Source organism: Alosa sapidissima, chromosome 12, assembly GCF_018492685.1.
Source record: "Alosa sapidissima isolate fAloSap1 chromosome 12, fAloSap1.pri, whole genome shotgun sequence".
NCBI classification, from domain to species: Eukaryota; Metazoa; Chordata; class Actinopteri; order Clupeiformes; family Clupeidae; genus Alosa; species Alosa sapidissima.
This window is the reverse complement of record NC_055968.1, coordinates 37,529,154-37,555,482: the sequence shown is the minus strand read 5'-3', so window position 1 is coordinate 37,555,482 and position 26,329 is coordinate 37,529,154. Positions and strand designations below refer to the sequence as shown.

At 42.0% G+C, this 26,329-nt stretch overlaps 1 protein-coding gene and 1 long non-coding RNA gene across 10 annotated transcripts in view; one reads left to right on the top strand and one right to left on the bottom strand.

Moving 5' to 3' along the window:
- mast3b (microtubule associated serine/threonine kinase 3b) overlaps nt 1-4,769 on the bottom strand; it is a 142,383-nt gene extending 137,614 nt beyond the window's left edge. For 8 of the 9 annotated variants that reach the window (XR_006035326.1, XM_042111771.1, XM_042111772.1 and 5 more), the window contains exon 1: nt 4,455-4,769. Coding sequence is in view for 8 of the 9 variants with exons in the window: in XM_042111771.1 (XP_041967705.1) it covers nt 4,455-4,501 (47 nt within the window). In the remaining variant the exon portion in view is untranslated. The remainder of the gene's footprint in view (nt 1-4,454) is intronic. The other variant, XM_042111775.1, reaches the window with a different exon arrangement.
- A 7,402-nt stretch (nt 4,770-12,171) lies between these two features.
- LOC121678501 lies at nt 12,172-15,379 on the top strand. Its single transcript, XR_006021251.1, has 4 exons — nt 12,172-12,440; nt 13,564-13,631; nt 13,824-13,998; nt 14,420-15,379. It is a non-coding gene; the product is annotated as an uncharacterized LOC121678501 (long non-coding RNA).
- The last annotated feature ends 10,950 nt before the right edge of the window (nt 15,380-26,329 follow it).

Here is a 26,329-nt window from a genome sequence, read left to right as displayed (position 1 = left end):
CCTGTGACAGTAGCGTTGCTATGCTAACTCACTATGAAAATGTTTACACTTCCTGACCAGGCTTTCTTTTAGTTGAATTGTCCATTTGCCTGTGAGTTTGTCTTTTTTTGACTGTCCAGTTCTCTGTCTGCCAGCCAGCCAGAAAAAGCCAATACGACATGTCACTGCTGGCCAATACGACATGTCACTGCTGGCCAATACGACATGTCCCTGCGTGAAAAAGCCAATACGACATGTCACTGCGTGAAAAAGCCAATACAACATGTCACTGCTGGCCAATACGACATGTCACTGCGTGTTCCTTCACAGCAAGTCCGCTCTTGTTCAGGCTCACACGAGGACACAGCTTTGGGCTTTCTGTTCTGTTCCATTAACATGACTATCCATTCAGAGTATGACACATACTGTATTACTGAACCGTAGAATTATGTAATATGCTGAGAACCAGTTCAGCCCAGCCAAACTTGGGTCTACGGGCAGGTTTGTTTGCTCTGTGGAGATACCTTTTTTTCCAGACTGAAATTGATTGGCATGGTCTGGTGAAACCTAGCCTTGTAAGGTTATCACCCATGTGTAACATGTTATTATTAGTCCTGCCAGCCTGTCGGCTGTTTGCCCTGAAATGACCTCAAAATTAATCTATCCGCACCAAGACTACGTTTCTGTCTGACCCCTGTGCTCATACTGCAGGGAATCAATACTGACCGATCACAAAGCAGCTACCAGCAAGGAGGACCGATCAAATCAAACAGAGAAATGTCTGTATTATCACACACATACTGTGCAGATACTGTGCTGACTAGGACACAACAGGTGTTCTTCCAACTGCATGTCTGTAGAGGCATCAGAGTAGCCTTCGGCAAGCTAACGCTACCAACACATTGTGATTACTTCATCCACCACACTGTATAATATGCAGCAAGCTAACGCTACCAACACATTGTGATTACTTCATCCACCACACTGTATAATATGCAGCAAGCTGTGTGTGTTTTGCAGATGTTTACCACTTAAGCTAGAGATTGCATTTCACTTTCACTTTGGGGTGTGTGTGTGTGTGTGTGTGTGTTTATGGTTTTCTGGGTCTGTGAGATTTTGTGGGCATGCATACAAGTGTATATTTTTCCAGGCAGATCTGTCAGTGCATGCTGCTATATGTTGGTGTGTGTGTGTGTGTGTGTGTGTGTGTGTGTGGGTGCGTGCGTGCGTGTGCGCATGCGCTGTGTGTCCTCTTTTTTGTCTGTGAGGTTTTATGGGCATGCATACTGGTGTGCATTTGACTAGGAATGTCTGAGTCAGTGTGTACTGCTGTATGCGTGGGCATGTGTGTGTGTGTGTGTGTGTGAGCTCAACACTGTGTACTGCTGTATGCGTGGGCATGTGTGTGTGTGTGAGTGTGTGTGTGTGTGTGTGTGTGTGTGAGCTCAACACTGTGTACAGCTGTATGCGTAGGCATGTGTGTGTGTGTGTGTGTGTGTGTGTGTGTGTGTGTGTGAGCTCAACACTGTGTACTGCTGTATGCGTGGGCATGTGTGTGTGTGTGTATGTGTGTGTGTATGTGTGTGTGTGTGTGTGTGTGTGTATGTGTGTGTGTGTGTAGCCACAGCGACTGCGATGCAGGAAGATGAGGGGGTTGTCATAGTGATGAGGGGGTACTGGAAAAACTGCAGAGCGGACAGTCCCCGTCTCCCAGGAGATATTCCTGTCTCCCAGGCGACACCCCCGTCTCCCAGGCGACACCTCCCGTCTCTCAGACGATACCCCCGTCTCCCGCTCTGCCAGGGACAACTTTCACATCTCTCACACCTCCATCTCTACCCTCCCACACACTCATACACACACCCCCTCCATCCCCACACACTCATACACACACCCCCTCCATCCCCACACACTCATACACACCTTGAATGCCATCCTCACTGTAGTGTACCACGGCATTCCATTCAGCACGTTGTTGTATAAACATAAGGGTTGGACACCTACATCTGAGCTCATGACCTCCTCATCTACACACTACAGGGGGTGTGCCTCAGGTGCGCCTGCAGGTGTGGGCACTGTGGGCACTATCATACGGGTGGGTACTATGGGCACTATCATACGGATGGGTACTATTATACGGGTGGGTACTATGGGCACTATCATACAGGTGGGCACTATCATACAGGTGGGCACTATCATACGGATGGGTACTATCATACAGGTGGGCACTATCATACAGGTGGGTACTATTATACGGATGGGTACTATGGGTACTATCATACGGGTGGGTACTATCATACAGGTGGGTACTATGGGCACTATCATACAGGTGGGCACTATTATACGGGTGGGTACTATTATACGGGTGGGCACTATCATACAGGTGGGTCCTATCATACAGGTGGGTACTATCATACGGGTGGGCACTATCATACAGGTGGGCACTATCATAAAGGTGGGTACTATCATACGGGTGGGTACTATCATACGGGTGGGCACTATCATACAGGTGGGCACTATCATACAGGTGGGCACTATCATACGGGTGGGTACTATCATACGGGTGTGTACTTTTATACAGGTGGTACTATTATACGGATGGGCACTATTATACAGGTGGGTACTATCATACGGGTATGCACTATCATACGGGTGGGTACTATCATACGGGTGGGCACTATTATACGGGTGGGCACTATTATACGGATGGGTACTATTATACGGGTGGGCACTATGGGCACTATCATACAGGTGGGCACTATTATACGGGTGGGTACTATTATACGGGTGGGCACTATTATACGGGTGGGCACTATGGGCACTATCATACAGGTGGGTACTATTATACGGGTGGGCACTATTATACGGGTGGGCACTATGGGCACTATCATACAGGTGGGCACTATTATACGGGTGGGTACTATTATACAGGTGGTACTATTATACAGGTGGTACTATTATACGGGTGGGTACTATTATACGGGTGGGCACTATCATATGGTCATATGGCTTGGTATTATCATGCAGACGTGGGTGGGCACTATCATGTGAGTGGGTACTATGACAAAAGGCTGACCTGCAGGTGGGCACTACATTGCTGTTTCAGCATCTTTGAGAATGTATAGAAGCAGGTGAAGGGTGTTTGCTCTGCACAGAAAGGACCAACACTAGCAGTCAATCAAGCTGCATAACTATCTTAACTAGAAATGTCCACCTACTAAATAAACACAGGCAAGCCCAGCCTACACTACCAAGACTGGCACAAGCCCAGCCTACACTCCCAAGACTGGCACAAGCCCAGCCTACACACCCAAGACACAAGCCCAGCTTACACACCCAAGACTGGCACAAGCCCAGCCTACACACCCCAGACTGGCTTTCTGCAGCTTCCCAGAGTGGCCACAGACCTGCACACCAGAAGATATCTCCATGGCCACACACACACACACACTCTCACTCTCTCACACACACACACACACACACGCGCGTACACTCACACAGACACACTATCACACACACACACACACGCACACACACATGCGTACACTCACACACACAGACACACTCTTTCACACACAGACACACTGCTCTGCTGTTCTGCATTCTCTCTTTTCACCCAATAAACAAACAAATCCCTATTGTTGCAATGTTTAGTGCACCAGCAATGCAGCAACACTGCACACAAACACACACACACTGACACAAACACACACACTCACACAAACTCACACATTCACTCACATACACGCATATAATTCTAACTGACTTCATTAATTCAAACACTGCATAAAGGTCTAATTGAGTTCATTAATTCAAACTGCATATTGGTCTAATTGAGCTCATTAGTTCGAAATGGCCATATTTGTCCTGTAAAAATCATAATCTGGCGCAGCTCAGTCCAGAGGCTGCAATGGACCACATTCTGATAAGCAAGCACAACAGTATGCAAATGAGACAATCGGAGCAACACATTGCTTAAAACGTGCGTGTCTCTTCCTGCTGTAGTCGCCACCACGCACCTTTGTTTATCAGCTCAGCAGATCTTTATAAGGAGACGCGTTCTGTCACAAATTATCATCTCCCATTTATTCGACAATGCTTTATTACAAATAACATTATGCATTATTGGCTACATGTCCTTTAAAACAATGTATGCATACCATCAGTGGTCTTTTCACCACTACAACGTGTTATTCCATTTTAAACCTATATTTTTATGTGTCAGAAATCTTCCTCTAAATTATGTTTATGTCGAAAAGTTCACGAATAACTGTTCAATGCCAGCATCAATGAGCAAAACGAGTTCCGTATGTTATTCGCTAGTTGGTGCGCGTTTTCAGAGCACTTCCTAATCGACTCGCTCGTGAGGCAAGGGACTTCCCTTCTTTCCGCCCTCCATTATTTATCATGTAAATCAGAGGGGTTATCCCGTCAGCGAGATTTCCCTTTTAATATTAAAAATATGCTAAACTTACTCCAATGTGAGGGAGGGAATCTTCAGCTTGTCTCTCCGCGATTTCATCCCTTCTGGAGAGTAGCGAGTGGATCGCTGCGCTCTCAAACTGGTTGCACCTCAGTCACGAGCGGCAGAGTGAAATTCTCTAAGCGTTCAGCTATCATCACGAACACTATAAATATCTGCCAGCAAACGCCCCGAGATGTATTCCTCTGCTGCCTCGACCTTAAAAGCATAACACCTCGTAGGCTCTTGGCGAGTTTACCAAGTTCATGCGAAGAACTGTCATTAAGTTACGAGTGGACGCGGGTAACAACATTAGTCAAGCCAATGCACGAAATCAGTGAAGCATCGCTAGGTGACAATGCTTTCACGGTGATGATGTAGGCTTGTCGCCACTCCCATACAACTGGCGGGAGGTGGTAGGTAATCAATCGCGGTTCCAGTCAGTTCAAAAGCAAAGCGCAATGCTGTTTCAAACGCGCTGATGTATTTTAAGCGTTATGGTAGCCTACTCACCCACACTGATCTTATCCCACCACCTACTCTCTCTCTCTCCCTCTCTCTCTGTGTGCATCATATGTAGGCTATGTGGTATTTGCATTGCAAGGGGAAAAAGTATTGACTTTTCATCTGCACTCAAAAGTATAGTGTAGTGCACCACTATAACTGCCACCGCCTGCCGCTGTCTCACATCTGCCCCTGATCTGCCCCTGACGTGGCCCTAATCCGGCCTTCACATGCACGAAGAGTGAGCAGCAACTCATGGTTAGTCTTTGGGCATTAGGTGAGTGCCATGGAACACGTCCCAGTTATTCCCAGTTCTTCCCCATCTCAAGCCCAGTCTGACATCCCTGGTCTCAACGCATACTGATGAGCGTGGGGGAGAGGAGACTGATTTCAACAGCTCAGCTCATACAGCATTTTACCGCTGTAGCAGGACATGATGTAGCAGGACATGAGCATTTTACTGCTGTAGCAGGACATGAGCATATCATAACATGAGCTTAAAGTGCTTATGCCAGGTTAAAAAAACGTTTTTGACAAATGAAGGGACATGAAGCAAGATAGTAGTGAGTAGTGATTTTTCTTGAAAAATCAACTTTAAATACAATAGAACAATATTTACAGTTATTTTTATAACTGAATTTATGAACATTCCAGGAAACATTCCAGACACAATGATGACCTCATAAGAGGGAGTCCAGCAAAGATGGTCAATTAAAACACATGGGATAAGGGATCATACAGTAGTTTTTTTTAAAACTGATGAGGCCAAAAATATGACTTCATTCCAGTATGTCATGCTAGAGTCTACTACCTGCCTGACATAAAAATATCCTGATACCTTTTTTCTTTACTGGCAACCATTATTGGTCTTAAAATGTGATGAAGAGGATATGGGCAAGTAGCAATGCTTGAAAATGCCAGTTGTGTCACTTCACATATAGGCCATTATATAGCCTAAACTAAGTAGAATCAGTAAGCAACTCATTAGTCTGTGTTCAGCCAACCATGGGCATATATGCTTTTCTTTAGAGACATGACTATAAAACCATCAGTGTATATGTGTTACCACACATTTGCTCTTTATATACATCTGCTTATCAACTAATGTTAGCTATAGACAGACTATTAATTTGCTTACTGATTCTACTTAACTTGTTGTATATGAAAGCCTATGTGATGGCAAATGACACAACTGCCATTTTGAAGCCATGATACATACTATAGTGATCCGATCCTACTCACACCCCTAATCAATTTCTCACTGATGATTTGATGGGCATGATTTACCTAAATTTTGTAGCCTATTCAGAAACGTTATTCTGAAATCCACAAAACCGGTTAATAACGTTTTTTTTTCGTTCTCTATATATTTTATAAAATTTCACAAAAGCATATCCTAAGTGTTCTACTCGTTTGATTGTAGGCGAACAGCCTAATAATTTGATTTCTGCAGTTTGAAAAAAAAAACCGAATAAATGGACCTTTGGTCCAAATGTGTATATTTTGTCTTGCTGTTGTAATGTAACCTATCCGTCTGCCACTTCGGATCTTAGGCCAGCTCGTAGGCGTAGGCTACTGAAACTGATTTGGAAATTGTTTGTAGCCTATGCGTAATAGCCTATTTTGCCTGTCCACGCTTTGTTGTTTTAAAGTCGGGATTTGAAATGTTTGCGCAATTATAGCCTATTCAATGTAGAAGAGTTAAACAGGAAATTTGAGATAGGCCTGGTCAGCAACAGACAGGTTCGTTTATAAACAGGGTTGGAATTATAGCACAAGCCTTTGAAGATCTCCATATGGATAAAACGATGAACGTCTATTCTAAGGTAAAGTCCACAAAAATAGACTTGATAGGCCCGCCAAACACTGCCGGAACTTTAAGAACGAACGATATTTTGCGTTCCGAACCGGTTCAGGACCGATATGTTGGTGGCAGAACGCATGCAAGAACGAAAATGTTAAACATAGGCCTACCTGAACCGTTCGGAACGGAACGTTTGAAAAATAATTTTGTTTTCAAGCCCTGCTCCCTCTTATGAGGTCATCACTGTGTCTGGAATGTTCATAAATTCAGTTATAAAAATAACTGTAAAAATTGTTCTATTGTATTTAACCCTTTAGGCGCCAGAGTTTTTTTTTCGAAACGTTCGATTTTGACATCTTCATTTCAAAAGCCTATATCTTAAAAGTGATAAGAGATAGAGACTTTATGTAAATTAGAGAAATATTAAGGATGACCCAAAGTTTATGTAGAGATTAAATGTTTATATCTAATTTGCATATTATGACGTCATATGGTGGCGGCCATCTTGGATTTTAGAATTTTCATGAAAAGTTGAATGTTTGAATGATAAAATGCACCACTTCTTTCCCCCCAAAATGTCCCTCACCTTCTGTATGCTATATTGCACAATACTGAATGCTCAGGTAAATAGTAAGTAGTAAACAAACTGTGTAAATCATTGCTAATAAATGGCAGAAACAAACCAAATACATGTAGCGGTAGGCTGGCCTTTTGCTGTAGAGATTTTCCATTTTTCTACATACAGTAGGCACTCTGATTCCATGTATGGGGCACATATATATTATTCAGATGACACACAAACACAAGTAGACAAGACCTGTTTAGTTCAAAAGCTCACTTGCCATGGCAAGGCACAGATCAGGAGTGAGATGACAAGACAAGACAAGAGACAATGTTAGTATTTTTTTTCTTTTTGTTGTTTTTGTTAATGTTTTTTTTTGTTGTTTCTTTCTTAGCTGACAAAGACACACACATCACAAGGACATGAACACACAAAAAAGAACACATAGTGTATGTCCTAAATGGTCAGGGAAATAGATAGCAAATCAACAGTGTAAATCATTACTAATAAATGGCTGACAATTTTTTTTTTATGTAGCAGGCCTTTTGCTGTTGAGATAATGACTCCCTATCCCTATCCATACAGGGCCGGCATTCCCATCATCTTGTGATAGACTATGCATGGCCTAATGGCTCCCCTGCCCCGTGTCACCACCTCTGCGAGCAGCATGGCCAGCTCTGCCTCGTGCGCGCGCCGAGTGGAGAGAATTTGCGCAGCTCGGACTAGGCCTACTGTCATTCTCATTGCGACTCCCCACACTGCCTCTACGTTCCCCCCTAACTGTCCTATGAGCACTTCGACCTCGTCTAACATACCCAGTGGCATTAGACAAAGGCTCCACCACGTTACTGTCGCCGCGATTGCGGAGAGGCACACGGTCAGAAGACAGACACATTGGGCATTACCTCCAGCCTCGTTCGCCACACCACTAACACCCTGCTTACTTCCCGATGAACACTCTGACCCCGTGAAACATTTTTCCCACCACTGACATTGGGCAAACGATTCAATGTTTGTGCTTGGTGTAAGCTAAACTCTCATTTTGTCCAGCTGCATCATTGCGAGGCAGGGACGCATCTGAAGCCTCATTAAACGAATCACCGTCATTTTCTGAAGGCAGATATTCCCCTTCAGGGTCCGCGAATAGAAGACCAAACACTTCATTTCGGGTAAACGTTTTTGATGCCATTAGACGATAATCTAATGCAAATACTCGCTGACGTTGACAATATCACTCTGATAAAGTAGCTCACACGCACACTAGCTCCGGTATTGCACGCACTGATTCAATGCGCTGTAGCTAGAAAGTTTTGTTTAAAGCATGACCTTTTTTGGACTCAGGGATGACGTATGACATGTCTGCCATCTAGTGGAGTGGAGGTCGAACGAAATATGACACCCTATTTGACTAAATCGGCCGTTTTATTCAGTACCGCATCTTGTCGAGTAAACTCGACCGTGGCGCCTAGAGGGTTAAAGTTGATTTTATTTTAAGAAAAATCACTACTAACTACTATCTTGCTTCATGTCCCTTCATTTGTCAAAAACATTTTTAAACCTGACATACACACTTGTTAATTCATGTTACACACACACACACACCTAAACATACACACACACACACACACAGTCACAGCTGTACTACTGGTTGCTAAGGCAGCAGAGAGGGACAGCAGTGCATGTGTGTGTGCGTGTGTATGTGTATGTGTGTGTATGCGTGTGTGTGTGTGCCTGCGTGCGTGCATGTGTGTGTGCGTGTGCCTGCCTGCATGTGTGCGTGCGTGCATATGTGTGTGTGTGTGTGTGTGTGTGTGTATGTGTATGTGTGTGCGTATGTGTGCCTGCATGCATATGTGGGTGTGGGTGTGTGCACGTGTGTGTGCCTGCGTGCGTGCATGTGTGTGTGCGTGTGCCTGCATGCATGTGTGTGTGTGTGTGTGTGCCTGGCTCAGGGAGATCAGATGATCAGACACAGGCATACATGTCCACGGGGGGCCACAGATACACAAGTGACCCGCCATCTTCTGAGGGGAACTGAGGCGCTCAAATCAACACCAAATCAACACCAGATCAACACTGAGGCACTCAAATCAACACCAAATCAACACCAGATCAACACTGAGGCGCTCAAATCAACACCAGATCAACACTGAGGCGCTCAAATCAACACCAGATCAACACTGAGGTGCTCAAATCAGCACCAAATAAACGCCAGATCAACACTGAGGCGCTCAAATCAACACCAAATCAACACCAGATCAACACTGAGGCGCTCAAATCAACACCAGATCAACACTGAGGTGCTCAAATCAGCACCAAATAAACACCAGATCAACACTGAGGCGCTCAAATCAACACCAGATCAACACCAGATCAACAATGAGGCGCTCAAATCAACACCAGATCAACACTGAGGCACTCAAATCAACACTACATACAGAGTTGAACTGGTTTCCTTTGTGGACCGACTGTGCGACATTAACATCACCAACATGTTTTCCAATGATGAAACAAGTATTCATGGACAATATTTTTTCTCTTTTAATATTGACAAGCTGAAGTGCTAGCCAGCTACCTTGCAGTTAACCTAACGTTCGTCATTGACCAGCAGATGAACAGCTAAAGCCACATACAGCCCTGCAGATGAGCAGCTCCACATACAGCCCTGCAGATGAACAGCTCCACATACAGCCCTGCAGATGAACAGCTCCACATACAGCCCTGCAGATGAGTATGAGTATAAGTATATATACTCTTTTGATCCCGTGAGGGAAATTTGGTCTCTGCATTTATCCCAATCAGTGAATTAGTGAAACACACACAGCACACAGTGTACACACAGTGAGGTGAAGCACACACTAATCCCAGCGCAGTGAGCTGCCTGCATCAACAGCGGCGCTCGGGGAGCAGTGAGGGGTTAGGTGCTTTGCTCAAGGGCACTTCAGCCATGCCTACTGGTCGGGGTTCGAACCGGCAACCCTCCGGTTACAGGTCCGAAGTGCTAACCAGTAGGCAACGGCTGCTCCAACAATGAACAGCTCCATATACAGCCCTGCAGATGAACAGCTAGAGCCACATACCGCCCTGCAGATGAACAGCTCCACATACAGCCCTGCAGATGAACAGCTCCATATACAGCCCTGCAGATGAACAGCTCCACATACCGCCCTGCAGATGAACAGCTATAGAGCCACATACTGCCCTGCAGATGAACAGCTATAGAGCCACATACAGCCCTGCTCTGACTCAGAGTCTTGTTTCTTTTAATTGTATTTGTTTAAATTGTGGAATTCAGATCAACACCATACTCCGCAAGGTCAGCCCCATACTCCGCCATACTCCCCCAGATCAGCACCATACTACTCCCCCAGATCAGCACCATACTCCGCCAGATCAGCACCATACTACTCCCCCAGATCAGCACCATACTCAGATCAACACCAAAATCCGCCAGGTCAGCACCATACTCCGCCAGGTCAGCACTCCAAGGCGATAGATTAGATAGAAGAGAGGATTTGGAGCCCCACTGGCCCTGTGGTGGGGATCTGGTATATGATCACCAGATCTTCAGATAGTCATCGATTCTTTACCGATCTTTTGCAGATCTGACCCTGCTGTGGTGGGGATCTGGTATATGATCACCAGATCTTCAGATAGTCATCGATTCTTTACCGATCTTTTGCAGATCTGACCCTGCTGTGGTGGGGATCTGACCCTTCTGTGGTGGGGATCTGACCCTTCTGTGGTGGGATCTGTCCGATCTGACCCGAGCCCTAGACACTGGTGTGTGATGCAGCAGGCTGAACTCAGTGATGGCCCGAGAGTTTGCCATGAAGAGAGAGACGCTTTAATGGCTTCAGTCAGATAAGATAAGATAAGAAAAACAAAGTGATCCACAGTGGCCTATTGTGTGGCGTCCGGCAGGAAGCGTTTCATTTAAAACTGTTTAATGTAAGAAAGGCACAAGCGAGCTATACTAATTAGCTATGCTAATGTCTGACTCACACTCTCTTGCTGAGAACAAACTGTGGGCTTCCCCCTCTCCTGGCGCTCTGCTCCACGGAGCTTGTTGCTACAGGATAGTAGCAACGACTGAGATCCTCTGGTATCCATGGTTACGAGGACTTACCTTCCTCTGTTGTTTTTTTCCTTCAGCAATTTAGCCTGAGTATCACGCCAGCGCTGAGGCTGACACACAGAATCACACATTTGGAGCCTGGATACTAAACAATGTCACACATCACACATCACAAGACAGCATGCAGAATGTCTGCACACAACACACTCACACACACACGCAAAAACACACACACACACACTCACACACACAAACACACACACTCACATACACACAAACACACACACGCACACACACACAAAATATGTGTATTATCAGTTTGAATGCAACCACAAAACATAAGTAGTGTGGCTGTATTATTAGCCTGGATACACATCTAAGCATTACTACATATTATCTGATATTATTAGCCTGGATACACATCTAAGCATTACTACATATTGTCTGATGATGAATTTGTATGACAGGTCTTGTTAGTGTATGAGCTGTTGGTAACAGGAACGGAGCTGTCATTACTGTAAATGGCATTATTCTGGTACAGGTCTTGATACAGGCTAAGAAACGTACAGTATTGTCTGTTCTCATATTTTACTACACAAGATGGCTTTGTTCTGTTTGAAGAATTCTGAGGAGCTGTGGCTCACTCATCAATGATATAATTGACTAAAGTACTTTGGGCTAGGCTAGTTAAATGGCAGTATATTATACACAGGGACTAAAGTACTTTGGGTTGGGCTAGTTAAATGGCAGTATATTATACACAGGGACTAAAGTACTTTGGGCTACACTGTAAAAAGTTTCTGTAAATTTACACCCAGATTCCAACATTATTCACCTGTTTCCTTCAATAAACAGGACTTTCCAGTCATTAGTAAGACAAATGTGTAAAATCAGGCTCCAACACTGTTATTTACCACGCCCGTAATGTTTATTCTGGAACACACGTACTTCCCGTTATCTATTAACGTTACCTTCGAGCTGGTGATGGGAAGCTGTCTGCTGAGAGAAGACGATACGTTGGAATCATACCCAAACCCATCAACACAATAAGGTGAGTTTATCTGTCATCTTTGACCAGAAATACAACGTTTGAAAGCACACTGGTCATGTTTATACAAGTTGTATAATACAACATCTCTGAATGTTACCCTGCTGAAACGAAGTTAGTAGCAGTGCTATTCAGCTAGCCAAACCCACGCTTTCGCCCTTAAGCCATGCGTTATCGTTATCACTTGTTGATCAAATTTTACGTTTCTCCATTGCAATCTGAAGCCATCTAAAAGTATTGGTATGAGTAGGGTATGCGTAGTTTTTTAAAGTTTAACTCGCGTGATTTACTGCTATAACACTGTTTGCTAGCTATCTATAAGTCTGCTTAGCATCATCAGTTTAATAAACCAGTGGCCAAATAAACAATATGGCACAAACGGATCAGTGTAGTGTGACTACTGCTTTCAGTGTTTACTTGTATGCATGGATTTCGCCCGTGCTGGTAATTACTAAAAGTTGTGTTAAGTCCTTCAGTTGACAGTTTAGAAAGCTAATGCTAGTTAGTAGCCTAGCTAGCTTCCCATAGCAGAGGTGGTTGCATGACACGTGTATGGTATTCCTCCTGAGTTCATTTGAGCTAGCGGCATGCAACAGGAAGATGTTTACATGTCATATATGTGGGCATCAGTCCACTGCGTCTATTTATGTGAGCCATACCTAAATTCATGACAATATACCCAATATAGACCTTCCATGCTGTGTTCCAGATTGCCAAATTAAAGAGACATGCAGGTCTTGAATTTCCCCTGGGGATCAATAAAGTATCTATCTATCTATCTATCTATCTAGGTCTTTAGACACACATATATAGAAACCATAAACAATGTGGTTTTGATAAGACAGACCATTTCAAAAGCAAGCACCCTCACTTTGCACACACATACACACATTCCTCACAAAAACATCTTATCACACCCGCCTCGTCACTTTTAATCATTCAACGGCAGACACACATACACACACATACACACACACACCTTTCATACTCACCTTGCAGACAACTCACATTCACTCACTCCTTACACACACACACACAACACACTCACAGAGATTACATTCACTTTCTCACTCACACACACACACACATGAAGAGTTGTTCAGTGCCTTTCTTTTCTTTTGCTAAGGGATGTGCGACTGTAGCTGATGTTGAGTCTTCCAAGCCTACCTGTGACGCCTCGCCTGATATTACTAGGTATGTTTGTTTTCATTCACTAGAGTAATAATGATCAACATATACATATTTAAATCAACTTTTGAACACTAAATGTTTTTTGTTTTTTTTTCTGTATTGAATTTTGTTTGGACAAAATCCTAAAAGGAATCTAATCATAGTTGACATGTGGATCTATATCTTAAATTTAATATGATAAATTCTTTTTTTCAGGTGAACGACAAGGTAATCATCAAAAGTGGATGGTCAGCATTGAATCCTTAATCGTTTGTGAAGGGTCCAACCTCGCCACATTTCTAACAGGGATTGCGACATGTTTCTCCACCTTCTATATTCTGAATCTGCAATATCAGGAGGAGGCAGCGTGCACCCTTGAATTCTTCCAGAGGTAAGTTCATGTCACACTTTCGAACCAGAGTTTGTTTTATGTGTGGTATGTATTGGGGGGGTTGTGTAGTAGTCTACTATGTAGTTATAAGCACTACTATGCAGGATTACACCCTCTGAAGAGAGCAATCATGCATAGTACTGCTGTAATAACCACATAACACTATACTTCTACTTTATACAACTGATTAAATCACATATAAATGCAGTTACAGTAAGTAATAAATGTCAGTTAATTTCATTGTGAGAAAGTGTGTTAACGTTACAAATTCACATCCGATTCATTCACTTTGGCACAATTTTCCTCTACATGAATCCTAGTGTACCCTATCAGTTTTTGTAACTCTCTCTCTCTCTCTCTCTCTCTCTCTCTCTCTCTCTCTCTCTCTCTCTCTCTCTCTCTCTCTCTCTCTCTCTCACAGAAAAAGGCCCAGAAGAAGCCTAAGAACAATCACTAATAAGTAAAGTGAATGTTACTTGATTTCTCATGAATGTTACTTGATTCCCTCCCTGATTATCATTTATACTCATCTCTTACTTTAAATTCTTCTGGACATAATCTGTCAGTTTATTCATTCTCACATGTACACAAGGCCAATGCGATGCAATGATATTGATAAATATCTGTGATGATTATTCTGTATCTTATTTGATTTTGAAATAGTACTACTTTAGATAACATGTCTACATTTTACATACATATGTGATACACAAGCCTAATGCGATGTTTTTATTTTCCATGATAATTCTTTTGTACCTTATTTCCGATTTTTGAAATACAACTAGATCACGTGTCTACATTTTACATTCATACGTGATACACGAGCCTAATGCAATGTTTTTGTTTTTCATGATAATTCTTCTGTACCTTATTCCTTGTTTTTTGAAATACGATTTTCAAAATACTACTAGATAGCGTGTCTACATTTTAAACGGGCCTAATGCAATGTATTTGTTTTCCATTGTAATTCCTCTGTATCCTATTACCTGTTCTTTGAAATCCGATTTTCAAAATACTACTATGTATCTACATTTTACATTCATACATGATACACAAGCCTAATGCGATGTTTTTATTTTCCATGATAATTCTTCTGTGTCTTATTCCCTGATCCTGAAATACGATTATAGTCAGTCTACATGTTCCTGAATTACTATTTACTATTATCTTGCTTCATGTCCCTTCATCTTTCAAAGATTACTTTACTGTTAGACTGTCAAGTAAGTGCTGTGAAATAAAATATCTGTTAAACTACAAATAAGTAACTGATGTGAAAAAATTGATTTTTATCTTTAAAATGTTGATTTGAGAGTGGATGAACTCAATATATGGAACTTGTTTCCTGTAATTGTAAAAAATTAAAGACCTGTTGTGTAACTAACGTGAAGATCACATTTTTTTCTTGTTACCCAACATGAAAATGATGTTATATACTTAACAGGAATTTAATGTTATGGTAGTCTGCCGTTAAACAACGGGAAGCTCCTGGAAGTCCTGCCAGTTGTTTCCTGTTAATTTACAGGAAATTAATGTTGTTATTTTACATTAACTTAATGTTAAACCAGGGCACCGTTAAATAACAGGAACTTCCTGGAAACTCTGCTGCCAGTTGATTCCTGTTTTTTTACGGGAAATTTTCTTACAGTGTAGTTAAATGGCAGTTTATTATACACAGGGACTAAAGTACTTTGGGCTGGGCTAGTTAAATGGCAGTATCTTATACACAGGGACTAAAGTACTTTGGGCTAGTTAAATGGCAGTTTATTATACACAGGGACTAAAGTACTTTGGGCTGGGCTAGTGAAATGGCAGTATATTATACAGAGGACAGCTGCAAACAGACGTATAGCAACAGCATGACATGGCGCCGGCGGTGGATTGTGATAACCTTCTTTATCACACGGCTCTTCACAAGACAAGTAGAACGCTCCATTGGCTTGAATGGGATTTCCCAAAGTTCTACGGTAAAATATATTCATGTAATTACCGCTGCAAACATATAATTACCGCTGTCAATGGCAACGGGTTTTGTGCTTCTGATACGTCTTCCATATCACTACGCAAGGACTGGAACTTCATTCAAACGTGAAAGCAGACGGTTGATCAGCTGTGTTCTAAAGAATGTTTAATTCAAGTTCAGCGTGTGTTGATGCGAACTATTTGTTTCTCAGCAAATGCCACGATGAACGGTAACAAATAGGCTAGGCTATGTAGGCTAAAGTCATATCGTGGGGAGTTTATTATTTCGTTTTGGCAAGTAGCCGTGTAATAAGTGGGATAATGTATAGAACGCCAGTCATTACTGGGAAAATAAGTCCCTTCAGGTCGGAACAAGACCCCTCCGCTGCGCGTCGGGGCCCGGTTCGCCCTGTCGGGACTTATTTTCCCAGTAATGACCGGCGTTCTATACATTATCCCTTACATAATAAACATAACTAGAATTGCGGTTCCGAGGAACTGCAAGAGTGGGTTTGATCAGGGGCATGGAACTCGGCCTCATCCAAGGATTCCAACGGTACCTCATTTATGAAAATCGGGCACACGGATCAAAAGTTATCTGCATTAACGCAACATCCAATAAGCTAAAACGCATAAATATCGTGGTTGCTATGCTGGTTGCTAGGGCAATCATGCTGGTTGCTATGGTGGTCACTAGGTTAGAAGGCCAGCGCCTCCTGAGAGGCCTGAAGGGTCAGTTCTGAGGTTGTTGGCTGCTGGAACCGAAAAATGGACTGCATTTTCTTAAAAGACAATGTGACTGAAGTGCGGGCAAAGTTTGCACAGAAATGTACGATTTTTCCCACCCTCATCGACCTTGTCATAAAACTTGTTTAAATGATCACACGACGCCTCCTTGCTGCTTTGTCGTCTACATCAGCCTTTCTCAAACTTCTTTGACCTGAGGCCCAGTCAAGGCATACTTTGGGGTCATAGGGCCCACCTACATGAACCCACCCCCTCCTCCCACCCCCCATCAAATTATAATGATATCACAATTATTATTATTTTAATACTATATTGCTATACATGCACTTTAAAACAGTCAATGTTTAAAGTGCTAAGATTGTTCACAAAAGTTTGTGAAAGCATGCACATCAGAGTACTGCTTTACTAATGTAAAATATAATTAGGCCTACAATAGTTTCATTGTTTTTGCATTGTTGCATGATGCTTGCATGAGAAATACTTCTCAAAACAACAGCAATTATATGGGTGCCGTTGTTTTGGGATGTTTCCCTAATGCAAGCATCATACTGTGATAACCTGCGAGTTGTGTGTGATAATTGTGTTCTGTTACTGGTCAGTTCTTAAATTGTTGTGTGCCTTTTAGGGGATTTGGGGGGTGGAGTTTAGGAGTGTGCGTGCGTGTGTGGTGTGGGTTCGAGAGAGTTGGTTGTGAATGCCTTGTTGCATGCGTGAGTTGTGGCCAAAACAGCAACTCGCTTGGTTATACAGAGTTTACTTGACTTCAATAAAGTACGGGAAGTTTCCCTCGAATGTGACAAGAGTGTCCGGAGTATCACAATACACTGATAGAGTATATATATGCTATTTAATTACATTTCATTTAAATGCCTGAATGTAAGAATTCAGGAAACACAATACCAGCTTTTAACATTTCTGTTGTCTACTAGTTTATGTAAATCACATAACACATGAACTGTTTACATACATGACCAAAGTGACTTACATATGTCAGCTATATTACAAGGGACTACATTGTCCCCGGAGCAACTTGGGGTTAAGTGCCTTGCTCAAGGGCACAACGGTGGAAGCCGGGAATTGAACCGACAACTTTCAGGCTACTGCACGCTAGCCCAGCTCCTTAACCACTACACTACTACCGCCCCATACATCCATGACTTTTCAATATCTTTTAGTGAACTATGTATCGATGGTCTATCGATTATGGTAATATAAACTATAAACCAATGTTGTTTCGATGTCTCTCTATCTATGCTCATGTACTGTCGGAGTTTTGTCAGGATTGTAATGCTGATTCAATGTCTATTTACCAAAATGATGATTTGGATGGAAAATCAACATCATATCAATGTCACCTTGCTATCTGGGACTGATAGCCCATTACTGTACACAATAATACTGTGCCCATTCATTAACATATTTTAAACATCAGGCGTCTTGTTTACACATTTAAACCATATTTGCACTTTGAATTTCGACTCCAAATTGTAGTAACTACATCTACGAAGTCTAAGGAAGATAACCAGGTAGTCTTTTCAAAGATTACGTCGATTTTATGAGAACGCCAGCCCTCAGAAAAGCAGTAACTATTCATTCATTCACTTCCTTTTTTCTAGCTCGCAAAATCGCGGTTGTTCCATTTACACATTAAAACCATATTTACACTTCGAATTTCACCTCCAAATTGTAGTAACTACATCTATGAAGTCTAAGGGAGATAACCATGTAGTCTGTTCAAAGATAAGATCTATTTTGACAGAACTACAGACTTCTTGAAAGTAGTACCTAAAATGACTCCATTCACTTCATTGCAAAATCGCGGTTGGTCTACATTAAAACCATATCGTAACTCCCCCTATTTCCACCGTCTTGCGTGTATGTGTCACTTAATATCCATTTCTATACAAACCAAGACAGCGGACTCCTATAGAAACGCAACCACCCACAACATAGGTGTATCTAAATTAGCTATGTACCAAAAATGACATTTTACCGTGACTCGAGGAGCTGTAAACAGTGTTGTAAGGCTGCGTGTACACAACCGCTTGGAGCTCCAGTGGAATTTTAATTTCACAATGAGAATTCTCGGTCTAACCGTCCATGTGCCGTTGAAACGGTGTAAATAGGCGACCCATCAGGCCAGCACTATAACTCCGAGCGTGGTAAACAAAATCGGATATTTCAGGCAGTAAATGCTCCCGTTAAGAACCAAACCAGATTTTGTTCAAATCTACACAACTATGGCTACTGAAAAATGTATGGTTCATTTAGTAAATGTTATTTTGAAGTGTTAAAAAACATCGTTGTTTTAGAATTTCTGAACAAAAGTGGTGATTGGGGTGTTACGATAACGTTACTAACAATTTACATTTCGACTCCACATCGTTGTAACACCATACCAAGGGTCTTAAGAAGTGAGTCAATTTGGCTGTCAGCTCGTCAGCTTGTCAGCTCAAAAAAGCAGTGCCTATTGCTAACGTATTCATTTTCAATGCTTAGCATGTTAGCTAACATTAATAGGTTTATATATGTGCTAACACTTACTTGAACGTTCCCTATTGTGGCTTGTGGGGTAGAATCTAACTTGTTGACACGTTTAACATTACTGTTGTTTACTACTTTATGTAAATCACATGACTATAATAAACTGTAACTTACTGAGAGCTAAGGTAATTCTGATTCAGACTCGCAAGTAACATCTAAACAGTGTGATGAATGGCCATCACGTAAAGCATATGACAACAGCAAATAGCTAACGTTTACGTTAGCCTAACTTACTTATCGTTGACGTTGACCCGACACGTTCATAAGTGTACTGTTTTTCTTTTTAATAAACTGCCTGTAGACTTACACAGTTCTCAACAGTTTACATGTAGATACCCTCATTATGCTATGGTGTAAGTGTGTTGCTATTTGGAGCCTTGGTAGCGATTTATTTTTACTCTACGTTTAGTTCAAGCATCGTTGTTTGGTGGGTCAGGTGACGAGCCGTCGAATCACAGCACAGCACCCAGAATGCATTGCAACACACCGTCATGAAGGGACTCATCGTTAGGTCGGCTTTAAATAGCATACAGAACCTATAGCAATTTAACGTTGTCTGTAAGCTCCACAGATCGTGGCAAGACAATTGAATTGATTGTGGATTTCTTGCCGGGCAATGATAAGTAACTTAACTTGAATAGTAGTTTTGCGTGGATGTGCATAATATCTGAATTTCATTTCAATGGGGCCCAAAAACGCCGAAAAACGGGAATACCGCGAAAACGACAAGGGCCAGCAACACGCAAGCTACACCGGTTCGGGCCTGAATTTTTGGAGTTCAAAACGCGTCGATAGCTCAAATGGTCTAGGAGCAGTAGTTAGTACAAAAAGTGGGTGAACAGGAATAATAAATAAACTAGAATTGCGGTTCCGAGGAACTGCAAGAGTGGGTTTGATCAGGGGCATGGAACTCGGCCTCATCCAAGGATTCCAACGGTACCTCATTTATGAAAATTGGACATACGGGTCAAAAGTTACATGCACACACCTTCATATACACAGACAGCCCAGCCCAGCCCAGCCCAGCAGACATTGCCAGATGGCTTAGAACTCTGCCAGGTGCAAGCTTAAACAATTAGAGCTATGATGTCACAATCGGAATTAGAATCCTTGAACATTCCGCCATTCATTTCAATGGGGCCCAAAAACGCAGAAAAACGGGAATACCGCGAAAACGACAAGGGCCAGCGACACGAAAGTAACAAGCAAGTTACACCGGTTCGGGCCTGAATTTTTGGAGTTCGAACTGCGTCGATAGCTCAAACGGTCTAGGAGCAGTAGTTCGTCCAAAAAGTGGGTGAACAGGAATAATAAATAAGAAAACTTAAGAAGAACAATAGTGGTCTTGCTGGATCAAACCCACTAATAAATAAATAAAGTAAACTTAGGAAGAACAATTGTGGGCTTGCTGGATCAAACCCACTAATAAGAAAACTTAAGAAGAACAAGTGGTCTTGCTGGATCAAACCCACTAATAAATAAAGTAAACTTAAGAAGAACAATAGCATGGCAAAGCCATGCTGTGGGCTTGCTGGATCAGAACCACTAATGATTACTTACAAACTGGGTCTTCTATATAACAAACGTAATAAATGATTACTTACAAACGGGGTCTTCTATATAACAAACGTAATGAATGATTACTTACAAACGGGGTCTTCTGGGCAGGCTCAGCTCCTTCTGGAAGACAAAACAGCATTATATATATATATATATATTATTATTATTATGCAGTTAGACAAATGACTGAGATGGAAATGTGGAACTTTATTTGTCTGCACACAGCAGACATGTCCACTAGATGGCACTACTGTAGCATAATGGACAGGGCCGTAAGGGACATGAAAAGGAGTAAACACTTGCAGAAACTGATTGTCTTCTGGCGCACAACGTGATAATCGGGAGGTTATGGTTATGGTGAGTACAACCACTGTGTTGCCCTCTGAGAGTGTTGTGAGCAGCAGGGATGGACAGTAAATAAGTATCTGTAGTTTACTTGATCACTGTACTGAAGTATCTGTAGTTTACTTGATTACTGTACTTAAGTATGATTGTTGAGTGTCTGTACTTGAATATTAATATTTTTGGAAACTTTTGACTCCACTACATTTGAAATATGAGCATGAGGTACCCGTTACTTTTAAGTACATTTGAAGTGACTCTTTAAATGCAATGTGATACTGAAATGGATTTTTTCAGTAGTTCAATTTGAATGTGGCAGTGGTAGGCTAATTAGAACATAGTTCAATTTGAATGTGGCAGTGGGACTGTAGGCTAATTAGAACATTCTGCAAGATCATGGTGAAGTTGGAATGAAATTAGACAATCACCTGAACTAGATCTTTACATTGTTTAACGGTAAATAAACGATTTAAAGTGTACTTTAGATATATAGATACTTTATTCATCCATTCCAGAGGAAAACTTTAGGCATCCAGGAGCTTATACAAGCAAAGGTAAAATATCTGTACTTTTTAATACTTGGTGCAGTCAGCGATCATATGTGATTTCATTTTTTGTCATAATCATCAATCATCTTAGTTTATACAGCTCATTGAATCAGATTAGACTGTTAGCATTGAATCAGATTAGACTATAAGCTAACGGTCTAATCTGATTCAATGAGCTGGAGCTAAAAGTGTTACTGTCAGACTCAGAGAACGGCTGGATGAACTGGGGAAAGGTAAAACTCAACAGTTTAACTCAAGGGGAGGTGGAAAATGAGTGTATTTCCCCAAATGGTGGGATATCCCTTTAAAGGTACACTATGCAGGTTTAGGTATTTTTGGCGACTGTAGAGCTCCCCCTAGAGTGGCGACATATTTATGTTTTACTCTGCCGTTGTAAATAGTCTACTTCTCGTGGTTTGTTTCCCCTGTACATAATGAAAATGCTTTTGCTGTGAAGGTGAAGGATTAACAACAGGCAAAAACTCCAAAGAGCTATATCTACTGACAAGGTAATGTTTCACGATTTTCGCGAGATGCCTTCGGGCCGCTATTCTTGAGGTTGCATGGCTGGTTCTCTCGTTAGTGACTCACTACGGCTATGCTATATTGCTATGCTAGGTGAACACTACGGCTATGCTGTATTGCTATGCTAGGTGAACACTACGGCTATGCTGTATTGCTATGCTAGGTGAACACTACGGCTATGCTATATTGCTATGCTAGGTGAACACTACGGCTATGCTAGGTGAACACTACGGCTATACTATATTGCTATGCTAGGTGAACACTACGGCTGTGCTGTACGGCTATGCTAGGTGAACACTACGGCTGTGCTGTATTGCTATGCTAGGTGAACTTTACGGCTATCAGAGCCCATCTACGGAGAGCCTGGCCACTCCGTATTAAGTCCCATTGTACCGAATTTTGGTTGCAGTTCCACCAGAGTTCCACTGGGGGCGATCGCCATGAGTGCAAAATGAATGGGAGTCAATGGAGCTAGACAGCTAAATTTGTCTCTTTCACCTGATTGTCGTTGACAAATCTCAGATTTGATAGTTTGTATAACTTCAACATGGGTTGTAGGTCAAAAGTTGAATGAACGAGTACTTACAGTGGGCATCGCTTTCAAATGGCCACTTCATTCGCGCATTACGAGGCGTGAAGCTGCGTGAAGCTTTAGTACCACTTTCAGCCACTGTGCGTCGCTCTGCCACTGTACATCGCTCTGTCAGTAGCCTGACTGCCGCCCCTTCTGAAAAAGCAGGAGGCTAGGCTACCTTTAAACGTAATTGTTACCGAGAGGAATCCCAGCCTACGAATTCAATAACAAAATAAATTGTAATTAAACATTACCTCGATTAAGGCTACTTGGGTATGGCTTAAGGCTTGACTACACGGTGGTAGCGAAAATCGAAATCTGCTTTTGATAGCCTACCGGTGCCGCTCCACAAAACGAAAAAGTATCTTAATTTGCTGTCTATGTTATTGTCAGTGTTGGGGGTAACGCAACTACGCAAATCAAAACAGTGTCTTAATTTGCCCTACTTCTTGACTGCAATGTAGTCAATTGACTGCTTTACATGTCATTTTTAATTTTCTGTACAATAAACAAATACATCTGCTTTATGCCGCAGAATTACATTCATATTTGGCTGACTGCAGTACAGACGCGCCACTTACCTCCCCATATTACAAGATCAAGATAGTAGCCTATACAAAAAGCACTTCATAATATCATAAAAAAAATCGTTAAAACGAATAGCTATTTGCAATTTGACAAAACACTGGTCCTCATTTTGCGAATGCGAGGACGATATGAGCCTGTTGCATTTAGTTAGATGTCCGAGTCACGCATAATGTTTGAAAAGCACTGGCTCGTAATCACAATAATTTAACACACGACAGTTGGATAGCCTACTTCATCATGTCCCCATGCCTACATTTTTGTGAGTAGCATAGAAATCGTTAAAAACAATAAAGTATGGCTCTCCGTTTGGGACATCGAAAACTTATATTTTTAATAGACTACCGTCGAACATGCTGACTTGCAAAAGCCTCGGGATAACACGTTATCTCCACTATCATCAGTCATGCCCCTTGATCAAAGTGGGGAATGAAATAAAAGTTTGAGAACCACTGGCTTAACAAGTTACCTGCAGTCCAGAACACAGAATCTGTTGCAATATTCTGATGATCGGCGATGATATCAGCAAATGTTTGTTTTCCAAAGTAAGAATTTCACTTCACCATGCACCTTCGACAATGAATAGCTCATTACACTTGTTAGGTACTGTTAAACGTAGGCCTACCTGGTATCATTACAAACATTATTCTGTGTCCTAAAACTGGCATATTTTATGGCATTGTGTCATGTAAGTTCGTTGCAAAATCTAGAGAAATGTGTGAGGTGGTCAGCGGGGGACAATTGAGACACACATTGGATTGTGTTATTACTTGAACATTCCACACTATCCACAGCTGTGGTAGGCCTATCAGGGGCAGGAGGATTACTGTTAGCGCAGACTTTATATAAAATTCTTCAACAGAAGGCCTCGAATGTTGTCTTGTTTGTGGAGCGCTTTGCTTCGCTTCTGTAATCTCGGCTTCATTGAAAATGAGGGCTTCCCTCAATGACCCTCCGAGAATAAATAAAGGTTGAATGAATGAATGCCCAAAATAAAGGCCTGTGGTTTGCGCAGCCTACAGTAAATAATAGACCCGCCAGAATGTGCGTTATGATGCTTTTTTACGAGCAAGATGTTTTTGGTACCCTACGCACACTGCATGTTCTTAAATAACAATGATCAGTAATATTCAACCATTAATTTGGGTAAATGGGCAAGCGTGACCACATTGATTGGCTGATGATTGTAACGCGGGCATGATTCCAAACACCTCCCTTACGATGATGAGTGACAGGTGACAGGTCTCAGAATGTGTGCGCTACACAAGGACGGAAGATGATGAATAACTGGGGCCGTAGGCTATTCACAAAGGCTTTTATCTTACTACTAGGAGTAGGCTACTCCTAAATCGCACTTAAAGATTTTAGCTTGGAGTTTTCTCTTAAAAGTTATTCACAAACCCTGTTAGACGACAACTAAACTAGGAGTGAGTCTTCGTGGCTATGGATGACGTCATTACTCATGCACGAGCTTGATCGAAGTGACCACCTTGATTGGCTGACGATTGTAACGCGGGAATTCCAAACACCTCTCTTCCGATGATGAGTGACAGGTGACAGGTCGGAGAATGCGTGCGCTACACAAGTAGTGCGAAGGACGGAAGATGATTAATAACTGAATAAAAAGGCCTAGCCTAAATGAATAAAGAGTAAGGCAAAACAAATAGCCTAGTAGCCTAATGAAACATAGGCCTATGGATTGATGCAGTAGCCTACCGCAACATTATTAAATTAATCTGTCACCATATGCCTAGGCTACGTTTGCAAAGAGGAGAACATTTTAATTTGATTCACAATGAAACGTTACATTTCATTTACATGTTAACAATGAGTAGTTTTGGTTGTTGTTGGTGGCGTTATTGCATCCCTTTTATGAATGCAAAATTGTTCCCTCGCGATTGGAAGCTCCTGTTGCGCATAGGCTACGCATTTCAAAACATCGCAACGTAAAATGCCACAAAAAAGCTGTTTATGAATAGGTCTTAGTGAGTTAGGAGTCCTCTCGACTTAAGCTGTCCCAGACTTAGGTGCTACTTTTAGGTCTAAAATGCTTTGTGAATTACTTTTTGTGAAAAAATTAGGAGTCCTAAAGTTAGGAGTGACACGCCCATTATTTTTAGGAGTTGCTCCTAAATTCGCCAGTTAGGAGCTACTTTTAGCCTTAAAATTCTTTGTGAATACGGCCCCTGAATAAAAAGGCCTAGCCTAAATGAATCAAGGCAAAACAAATAGCCTAGTAGCCTAATGAAACATACGGATTGATGTAGTATCTTTGTAACATTATTAAATTATTCTGTTACTATGCCTACGTTTGCAAAAGAGAACATTTTAATTTGATTCACAATAATGTTACATTTAATTTACATGTTGACAATGATTAACCTAGTTTTGGTTGTTGTTGGCGGCGTTATTGCATGTTAGTTATGCCTACAATGCAAAATTGCTTCCTCACGATTGGAAGCTCCTGTAGCTGCATAGGATTTCAAAACACGGCAAAATGCCGCAGGTTTGTGAATAGGTCTGTGAGTAAGGAGTCCTCTTGACTTCTTTTAAGCTGTCAGAGGTGGGAAGGTTTGATTTGTTGGGGGCAGGGCCGGATTAACTGGACACAATTGTCTGATGGCCCCCCTTCCCCCCAGCCAACGTGAATCGGGTGGTTAGTTAATAAGCCTATCGTGAAGATTTTTTCTGCCATCTAAGGCACGAGCGCATCTGTGAGGCCAAGCCTCACCAAGTAGCTTGTTTGTTTACAACTAACATTCCATTTAATTAAACTGCTTTCAAAAAACTCCTGAAGACCCAGCTCTTTAGAGAACATCTACTCTCATAGCAACACTTACAACAAGTCTTACTGATCCTAGCACTCACCAGCCGTTTTAAACTGACAAGTAACTGTTAAAAACAGCACTCACCGACGCACTTATTCTTACTGTACTCTAATGTTTTT